The sequence below is a fragment of the Poecilia latipinna genome, unplaced genomic scaffold (genome assembly GCF_001443285.1).
Source record: "Poecilia latipinna isolate Pla-1442-1.1 unplaced genomic scaffold, P_latipinna-1.0 Scaffold902, whole genome shotgun sequence".
NCBI lineage: Eukaryota > Metazoa > Chordata > Actinopteri > Cyprinodontiformes > Poeciliidae > Poecilia > Poecilia latipinna.
The window spans coordinates 39,577-50,216 of NW_015113518.1; the positions used below are offsets into that span (position 1 = coordinate 39,577).

General features: G+C 40.8%; 1 protein-coding gene across 1 annotated transcript; it reads right to left on the reverse strand.

The window, feature by feature from the left end:
- Positions 1-582: 582 nt before the first annotated feature.
- On the reverse strand, positions 583-9,230 carry LOC106957410 (uncharacterized). The gene is made up of 5 exons (XM_015048743.1): positions 8,595-9,230; positions 7,457-7,566; positions 3,871-3,963; positions 3,556-3,729; positions 583-1,610 (listed from the first exon to the last, which is right to left on the reverse strand). Exons 1-5 carry the CDS (start codon positions 8,743-8,745, stop codon positions 1,458-1,460), a joined length of 681 nt encoding a protein of 226 aa, XP_014904229.1. The 5' UTR covers positions 8,746-9,230; the 3' UTR covers positions 583-1,457.
- Between the last annotated feature and the right edge of the window lie 1,410 nt (positions 9,231-10,640).

Genomic DNA, 10,640 nt, shown 5'->3' on the forward strand with positions numbered 1-10,640 from the left:
CTCTTCTTTATTCCATGCAATTGGATATTAAAATAAACTCACATGTGCTGTTTTTTTTTTTTTGCCTTTTAGTTAAGCTATAATCAGTTGCACCATTGTTTTATTTAGAGGAAAAAGTATAAATGGGGCTGAAAGAAGTGCATGCCACACTTATCAGATTTTTATCCGCAAGGATTTTTCAGAAACATATATTGTTTTCCTACAATTTCACAGTGAAGCTCTACTTTCTGTTGGTCACATAAAATACCAATAAAATAGCAAAAAATAAATAAATTTGTTGATGCAACATGGCACAGTGTGGAAAAGTTCACTATTAAATAATAAAAGTAGAGTTCCTAGCAACGTGTTTTGGGGAATTGGATTGAATTTTCATTACAACTGAAACCAAATGCCATCTATTAATGTTGAACAACAAAACACAAAGCAATTATTTTGTGACACAGCCACATCATAAGAGAAGTCTTCATGATCGGAGCCAAACGATTTATACATTTTTTTTTTCCTCAGAGAATCTCCGTTCCGTTTATGTTTAAAACGTTCTCCTCCTCACACGTGTACAGACAGATCTCTCTACGCTGCGGCTTTGTTGTGCACATGGGTTTTCTTTATTCTCTGTTATTCAAATGAAACTTAAATTAGGACAGCCCATCAACAAAATAGTAAAACTGTTTATTTCTTGCATTTCCACAAAGAAGAAACACGAGGGAAATTATTGTTCTTCAATAAATACGGCACAGGACGAGTTCAAGATTAAACCTAACCATGAACGCACACTGAGGTAAATGAACACAATAAAAACAGATATTGTTGCACAGTGGGAAATTTGCTCGTATCATATTTTGCATTTCTTTACTTTTGTTTCCCTCTATAAAACATAGTATTTGATTGGTGACTGTGGAGGATGATTCCCAGACTGTTATTTTAAGTTGTGTTTTATTGAGTTTTGCAAAACTAGCTCCTTGTTGTTCGTTTGTTCCCCGGGTTTGAGTTGTTCCTCCCTCTTTTATAGAGAACATAGTGTTTTGTGAGCATTTAGCTCAACTTTCTTAAAAGTGAAAATAACTGTGTGTTTGGCACTTTTTGTCTCCCTCCTTGTTGGTTGGCTGCACAAACAAATATCTGCTTTACAGCACATCTGAATTAAAAAACATACAATGTGTTTTCACTTTATGGTTTATGATAAAAAAAACATAAAAAATAAAATAATTATGAGCAGAACCGCACCCACAACACTGTCATTAATTTGTTTTGGTCAATTTCCTAAGATGTCCCAGCCACCTTGGTTTCTGAATGCTCAGTTTTTTGAAGTATTCATATGTGCCTCTGGTTAGATGGGATGCAGCTCCTCTTTGGGTTGGTTGTCCGGCTCAGTTTGAGGTATCTGGATCAGAAAGTTCTGTTGAACTCTTTCAGAAACTGAGGTACAGCCTTTCTCCAGCTTGAGGGCTTGTTCGGCTTCATACAGGAGGTAGAATGGTGCTGTCTGTGGTGTAACCTGGGCTCACGCTCATGTAAGCTCTCTGAGGAAGGGGAACATCCAGGTCAGATGGCAGGATGTCACACGGTAGCTCCACAGACTGGCGGATGCTCTCTTCGTACGACGGAGGAGACTGTATGGATCACAAATGACAGAGGGGGTCTTAGTCTTGTTTCTCCAAATAACAACCTTTTTGGTAATAATTGATAGATTTTGGTAACTTTTCACAGAAAATATTTGGGATTTGTTTTAACAATGGCTTAAACAGACAAATTTATGAACACGTGTTTGCCTTGAGTTTTGATTTGACAGAAATTCATTCTGTTGCAGACAGAACCAAGTTAATCTAGATTCAAGTCCAATTAATGAAAAAAAATGAGTCAGTAGAATAGTGGGATTTTTAGCTACTTCCATCCACTGCATTTGTATGTTATACAAAACACTGAAACGCAGGAGTCATCTGAGATGCTATCTGAGATATACATTTTTCAAGTAGAAGTTTAGACTGTGGTTTTTGTAGATAGCTTAGGGTTAAATTGTGTCCACATAACTTTGCTTTATCTATCATCATCATCATTGCTTTGTGCAAATAAAGTTATATTCATAGACATGAAAAGGACGGACCAAATACAGCTGCTGGACCCTGTATTGCACGTTTTTGGGGGAAAGGGGAGTTAGAGAACATCCTGTGGCCTGCAGGGCTTGAAGCCTATTTTTAAAGAATAAAAGGAACATGTTTGTATTTACATTACCAATTAATCCGGTCCCACTCCAGCTGGCTGGAACTTGATTTTTTTCCCCTTCATTATCTGCCTGATAAAATCGAGCAGATCCACGCTGCCTTACTGAGTTCTCTTATCTTTTAATTGCTCTGGGACCCTCAGGCAACACGAACAACCCCGCACCCTGCACTCTGTCTCACACCACACACAAGCGCCAGGCTGCAAATGTTTCCATGCCGTCCTGCCTCAGGCTGCAGGACAGATGGGGGACAACGAGCGGGCATCACTATCTGAGCTCTCGCTCACGTTCAGGCCAGAAAGGGGAGGAGGCGGGAGGGATATCTGCTTCTTTATTGACCACTGCTGTGATGGGCAAAAAGCAGCGGGTGTGAGCTCGCTTTCGTGTGTGTGTGTCATGTCAGGGAGTGTCTGATTAAGAAAAAGGAGGGCAGACGACAGGAGTACAAAGCTGCTTTCTTGGCCACTGTTTGCACTCATGGACGCGGCCTCTAATTATGTTCGATGTGCCTTTTTCTCATTACCTTGTTTGCTGGAGCGTTGTGCGAACCCAAAGCTCAGCCATAGATCAACAAGGTAAAATGTTAAAAGCGGGAGCACAATGCAGAGGCGCTGATCGCGCTTCCTGATAACCCCGATGCGACTGCTGTCTAATCTCTTGCAGCAGAACTGTCTGTCAGTGAAACAGCGACAGATAGAAAGGTACCTTAATTTATCTTTATTTAGTGCTAAGCCACACATTGAGCTGACCTTGCATGACCGAAGTGACAACTGTCTCCAGATCCCATTAAAAAAAAAAAAAAAAAGCTCGACAGCAGTCTCTGAAGGGCTTCATCGTCACGGGATCTGTGACTGTGGATGTTGCGGCGAAGTCTTGAATTACTGTATTTTTCGGACTATAAGCCGCTACTTTTTTCCCCACACTTTGAACCATGCGGCTTATAGTCCATGTGCGGCTTTTCTGTGGATTTTTCTTCAACCACCAGGGGGCGCTTTAGCAGGAAGTGAATCATTAAATCAAAGAAGAAAGCGCTAATTTTCATTTAGAACAAGCACATGCTAGCAGCAGGCACGACGGAGAAATGATTTAAACTCATATGATGCAGCTTTTAAGTTGAAGGCTATTGATCTGGCAGTACAGGAGGGAAATAGAGCCACTGCACATAAACTCTGTGTGAACGAAACCATGGTTCGTCCAGCAGATTTATTAGGACGCTGCCCTCTGCTGGGTCCTTACGGAAAACCGAGAGCGATGCGTTTCCAGTTTTTATCAAAATAATTTGTAGGTGAGGCTTATGGTACGCTCTATAGTCCGGAAAATACGGTAATTCACCCTACCTCAGTAACAATGGGTCCATTGAGGCCGAAACGGTCTGCGATCATCATGTGGATCTGCCGCTGGCGGTCCTTCTTTCGGACGCTCTCGTAGGAGGGGAGCCTCGGCAGGGTGGCCTCCAGGGCGGGCAGGCTGTAGCTGGAGGGCAGGCCCACGTAGAACAGCTCACCCGGCAGCTGAGAGGGACAGAGGACACTGGACACTTGAGGCAAAAACAATGACTTTAAAACGAAACGCACCGAGTCATAATCCAAAGAAGTGATTCCAGCAAAGGATTGTTTTTAGTGGAAATGATGCGCGCGCAGAAGCGGGGTTACCTGGGTAACGCTGTCCTCAGGGATGTGAGTCTGCTCCAAACAAGGAGATCCAACCAGAGTCTGTCTGCTGCTGTAGTACTGAGGGGGAGCATCCTGAAACAAACAGCAGTGACTTCAGAAGATGCAGCTTATCTGGCACCTTGAACAAGTATTCACTCAAATTAAGTAACAAATCCCAATGTTTTTTTTTTAATAGAAATATAATGTCATAGATCAATGCAAAGTGCAGAATTGAAAAGGAGAAGGAATATTCCACGTGGTTTTTATCATTTTTCGCAAATTAAAATCTGAATGGATGCATTTTAATCTCTTAACCCTTAAATACGATAGAACCAGTTGCCTCCAGAAGTTACCTGATGTTAAATGTTGTCATGCTAATATTTTCATCCTTTTTGCCACAAGGCAGCACATTTTCTTGGTTCTATTTGATACTTCGTTCATCTTTTAATCTTTGTTCCCCTTTGTCTGAATGGTTCTATTCAAATAAGCCTTTCTTGCCTTTATCTGCCTAATTTGGAAATAACCTGTGCATAACCTGACATATAGAACAAGGAAAGTAAAAAGTATTATCTGGTTAAGCAGTCAAGACACTGGATAATATTTTTGGAGAAGCCGCAGAGAAACATGGATCAAGTAGGAGAATCTGGCGACAGGGCAGTTTTTAGCCACATATTTAACAAATCTTGCTAAAGTAGAAGATTGGGAAGAAGAAAGCTATTAGTTAATGAAAGCAGTGAGAATTTTTGAGAAGATGGGTGGAAGAAAAGCTGCTGCAAAACATACAACCAGAGCTCCAGTCTAAGGGCTTAAAAGAGTCCTATTACTGTTACAATGGCCTAGTCAAATTCCAGAGTTAAATCTAAATGAGAATCTGTGGACAAATGTTCCACCTTTGTCCTGATTCAGCTGCAGCTATATTTTGCACACACACACACAAAAAAAAACACAAGTAAAAATGTCAGTCTGCCTGTGCAAAACTCTGCTAATTTATGTTAAATTCCCCCAAAATACATACGTTAAAGTTTGTGGTTGCCACATGACAAAAGTAACAAGAGTTCAAGAGGTAAACGTACTTTTACGGGACTCTGTATCCTGACACGCACTACTAGCTGTCGTTTCCCCCCATCTGCGATTAGCCAGGGAGCCACTAACTTCAGCCCAATTGACCAATTTTCATGCCTTGTTTCATCCCTGTGGGCCCCGGACGGTTTAGTAGCACCATAAATTATTAGATCAATAAGGCGACAACATGACCACCCTCCGATTTCCGCACCTCCTCCTTCTCCCACCCCCTACATTAAACAACAAGACCTGTCAGCGTCTCACTGTATGTGGCGCTGGGATGCGGGGGGGGGGGAAGGCTGACAGAAAAGCAAGTTAATTGCCTCGCGTCTAAATGAGCGTCCTTTGTGAGGAGAACAATGTGATGTACTGACTGTGTCAGGAGGGTCCAAGAGGCCTTTTGAGTGTTGTCCTTGTAGCTGCGGCAGGTAGCTGTTCATAAGCACACTCCGGTGAACATTATCTCCCTGCAAGTCATGATCATAACAATGTCAATTTGACACTAATTCCTGAGTACGAGGAGCAACAGGTTTCGCATTTACTTCAACATTTTATGGTATTTGGCTATTCTGAAGTGTTAAACTGATCATTTTCTGATCGGGCGGATCAAACTATCACTTTTCTCACACTCAAAAAAGACGCACAGCGGCGACCTTTGGCTTGACCCCTCGCCGCATTTCGGTGAGAAACAGAGAGCACTTGGAAAAAGGTGATGGCAAAGGTCTCGTTTGTACTTTAAAGAAGCAGAAGAACGTCCTCAGGAAAGGGGAAAAAGAAAAGAAGGTTTGTCTTTTTGTCGCCTGCCATTGATTCGGCCAGTGTGAAAAAGCACAACCGTGTAAAATCGGTGTTGAAGTCGGGGGAGGATCCCAGCAGCGGCTCGTTTTTTTTTTTTTTCTCTCCTACTGCTTCAAACTGAAGGAGATCCATTGTCTCCACTGTGTCCCCAACACCCACACACCCACAGAGAGGTCTGTCCCCTATTCATGGGGGCAAAGTGAAGCAGGGAAAGGTATGTGGCTATGAAGCTGAAGACATGAAATATCCCTCTGAGAAACAATGAAAGAGGGTTTGTGTTTGTTCTGAACTCTTTTTTTTTTTTTTTTTTTGTTTTAGTCCAACAGACAACAGCGTTCTCAGATTAATCATTTTCAGGATTTACGATCATTTAAACACAAAATCTCATCTTATGCGTGCGTTTGGATGTAACTGGTGGCCATAGTGGCCAGTTTGGATCTGTAAATTAGACTCTCTTGGTTCCTTAAACTAGGCAGCAGATCTATCTAATCCAAACCATGGCTGAGAAACAGCTTCCTGTGCTCCTGCAGTCCAAAGATAGCGCTCAAGCCAGAACAGTTACCATCTTTGAACTGTTTACATTTCCGCATGTAACTTCCTGGTGCACCGAGCTGATAATCGATCGTGTTTTCTGCCGGCAAACATTTTCATATGTTTTTCCAAATTAGAGCCTCAATCCCAGGTGGTGTTTTTTTTTGTTGTTGTTGTTTTTTGTTGTTGGTATTTTACATGATAGGTCAACAATAGTTACAAAAGGAATGAAAATGTCACTTGTTAATTTTCACAACTAAAAATATATATATATGATCTTCTCTGACATAATAAGTTGTTGGAAAATATGCAATTCCAACTACTTTTTTAAGGTCTCTCATTGCCAGCTTTGTACATATAGAGATTGAAATTTTCCTTGTTTTTTTCTTTTTTTGCAATGTAGCTCCAGCTCAGTTAGATTGGATAAAGACTCTTAGTGAATGTCAATGTTCAGTTTTTCCACAGACTCTGGGGAATTTTGACATAATTATGCTTCAGTCCAAACCATGTTATTGTAGCTCTGACTGTGGGCAACAGGAAATACAACAGGAAAATCCGCTCCCACAGCATAATGCCGCCACTTACATGTTTCGCTGTAGGATTGGTGTGTTCAAGGTAAAGTGCCTTCATGCAAAACACAGTGTTTTGCATGAAGGCACACCTGACCAGACGCATTGTTTCCTCTGCCTGACTTGTTCCAGACTTCAACCACAGTTTCTTAAGGCGTTTGCAGTTGTGAATTTAGGTGAAAGATTGAACGCTTGGAATATTCACACAGAGTGTCAGTAAAAAAAATAAATAAAAAAGAAGTGATTTGCTCTGATTTAATTACATCGGTGGTGAAGTTGCATCAGTATGCACGGTGAGAGCTAATTCTGTCCAGTTCCATTAGAATCACCGAGTCTCTGTGAGATATTTCTGGAGGGCAGCTAATTCACAGAGGCGAATCCATTGCTGCAGAACGATGATATCAAGCTTATTCAGTCCTTTCGCCACAGCCAGGCAAAACTTAATCTGACACTTGTTAACGGTGCTGCACACACACTTCTCTCTCTTGTCAGAGTGTGTCCTGCAGCACTGCACGTACAGATCACCTTCAGAAGAAAGCTCAGCACAAGGGAAACTTTTCACGGCGTGGTGTGTTTATTTATTTATTTATTTTTTATTTTTTTTGCTCCCTCTCTGAGCGACTCACCATATCTGCGTGTGGGTCCTGATAGGAGCCGTGTTTGCAGCACTGGGGATCTTTGCGGTAAATAATGGAAAGCAGCACGATGACGACGAAAAAGAACACCAGAGAAGAAACTGTTTCAAAAGAGAAAAAGGGAAATAGTTCATTAGTAATTGCTGCTTGTTTATGAGGACATGTTGTGGCGTAATGTTTCACATTTTAATAAGGACGAATCGATTTTCAAACCCTTCATTTTAGACACAGGTGCAACTTACAATCTGCAATTAATCGGATTTTCTCTAATCAGAGATCGGCAGGTCAGCAGCTTATAATTTTTGTTTCATTAAATGCTTCAGAACTGAAACATTACTTTCCTGAAACGTAAACGTTGCTCTTTGGAACTTACAAGGTATTTTCTGAAGCTTTCCTGGAAGCTGCAGGTACTTTTGTTGGCTCACCTGCGACTCTCCAGAACGACGTGGTACTGAAAGTCTCATGGAATCTACTAGTTACTTTCTATGAAAACTATTTGCTCCTTTTTTCAGAACTCAATGGGAATGTTTACCTTACCCTTGCATTTACTAGTCACTTTCCATGAATGCACCTGCTGCTTTCAGACCTTAGCAATTACTTTCAGGAAAATGTTGTTTAAAGTCCAGCAAAATAAGAATGAGAGAGAGAAAAAAAATCCCTTAAAGACAATTCCCCTCTGGTGTTTTTTGGAAAGAGATTTATGTTTCAGTATCAGACAGGGCATGCTATGATGCATAAATTTGAATAATGTAGTAACACCCTCATTTAATTTAAAGCTGCTACCTCTGTCGACAAAAACATGCAGAACATTTATGTTTCACTCTGTTTCAATGTCTTTTTACGCTTCAAATAAAACCAAAAACTGATGTCAGCCCCCCAAATTTTTTTGACTGGTGCATCTCTGTTCAGCTATTCAACAATTATTGATAAAAATTAGACACAAAATCACATTTCCATCACAACGTGTGATAAGCAAGTTGGATTTACATAAAATAACCTCATCGGCAGCAGCTGAAATTCATAACTGATCTTGATGCTGCACATCAAGGATGTTTTCTTCTTGGAACTTGTTTGACGAAGTTATGAAAAGTAAATATTGAGCAGGACTGGCGTTCAATGAGCTACTTACAGGAGGCAACGAGCACCGTGAGCTGATCCGAGGTCAGCTGTGAGGAGGGAATGGTCGGACTCGCAAATGTGGACATTTCCTCTGCTTGGAAAATTAAAGTTGCTTTCACAAATCTTCCCGAGCTCGCCAGCCTCAGTGCAAAGGCTCTCATCTTACACCTCAAGGGGGGAAGAAAAATAAAGAAAGAGAGGAAGTCCAGTTTAGCGGCTCCTCTTCACGACTGCCATCTCCGCGGGGGGACACATGCGCTCTGGAAGTCAGGATCCCAAACTCTCCTCCTCTCCTCCTGGTAAACACGCTGCAGCATAAGAGCGCGTAAAAAGCGCACTGACCGACGCCCTCCAGCAGGCTGCGTGGCAGCAAACGAGGCTGCCTTCACGCACTGATACAACACACTTATGATGCAGGGATTGTTTGCGAGAGGTTTGTTTCGGTTGGTGTCTGTGTGTGCACATGAGATCACAGAGAAAGAGTGGTAAACACAGCGAGTTACTGAGCTGCTTCCTCCGCCGGTTTAATTAATGGCATCCAGACTATAGCAGGTTAACACACGACGTGCCTGAGGCTGAGTCCCGTTACCCTGGAGACGGTGGGGGTCCCATCCTGAGGGGATTTCTATGCAGACAAAGAGCAAAAAAAAAATGTTGCATTGGTATTCATGAGTGGATTTCTATCTAAACGGACTGTTTGTATTGTGTTTTTAAAAATGTGAATGAAGAATAGATTTTATATTGTGGCAAACTTTTGCAGAGACAATATGAGATCCTCCCATAAAGGAAAGGCAATAATTACATATTTGTTATGGAATCCATTAACTGTGAGAACAATACCTTAGATTTGATCTGCTGACAGATCGACAAATTAAAGGTTATGGAAGAAGTGGTTTACATTCTACTGAATAGATATCACAAATTATTTAGTATGTGCAGTGCCTTGCAAAAATTGTTTGCCTTGACTTTGAATCACACTACTGAATAAAATAATTATAATGATTTTGAACTAGAAGGTAAAATGCACGGTTTTCAAAGTTGCTACAGAAAAAAAAAATTGTAGGACTAAAATATTGTAAGAACCTTTTACACTGACACCCGAAAATAAAATCCAGAGCAAACAATAGCCTTCAGGTATGATTTTATTAGTAAAAGATCCACAGCTTTGTTGAGTCTGTTGATAGGATAACTTTATAAGTGCAGCTTAACAAAGTGTTGGCTCTTTGCAAATGTCTTCCTTTTTGTTGCAGTTGTTTCAGATCATCAAGTTTTACTTTAAAAATGAATTAAAAATTAATGCGTTGCACTTTTAGCTTCAGCCCGATTGAGGTATAGGATCATGGTTTTCAGGGGTCTGCAACATGCTGTTCCAGAGCCTCAAGTACCTCTTTGGTTCTGTGTCTCATTTAATATTTTAAACAATAAAATGTTTCCCTAATTTTTTACTTTCTACTGTTGTTTTGCGAACCAATTATTTAAAAGAAACATTGGCTCGTCCCTTATAAGTTTGGTCCAATGTTCACCGGCTCAGTGAACCAGTGAAACTGGAAGAATGAATATCTAGATAATAATGTTAGAATGTGTTAGAATATAACTGGAAATACTTTTGTAACTCCTTCTGCTATGAGAATAAAACTTTAAATATAGTAAAACAAGCCAAAAACAAAACAAAACATGTGATTACAAACAATTGATTGTCAGGAACAGATGTACAGTGCCACTGTGTCTTAAATTTATTTGCCCAACTTTTTTTAATTGCCCCCACACTTGTCTCCCTCCAAGTTTCATTTAAAAGTTGGCAACTCTACTTATCAGTATATTTTTGGAGAAAGACTGAGAGAACATGCTGTATAGTTTAAGTTTAGACTGGAGGAAAGCAGCCCCCTAAGAAGTACACAGAAACCTAACAAAGCCCAATCCAGTTATTTAATATTCATGCAGCTCTAAGAGTAAAGAACCGCTTGAGAAGCAGAAGAGCCGATTCTTGCTCGTGAGCTGAGCCAAATCAGTCGAATCCCTAAAACGAACCGGAAATCTCATCCTGAGCACAGAGCGA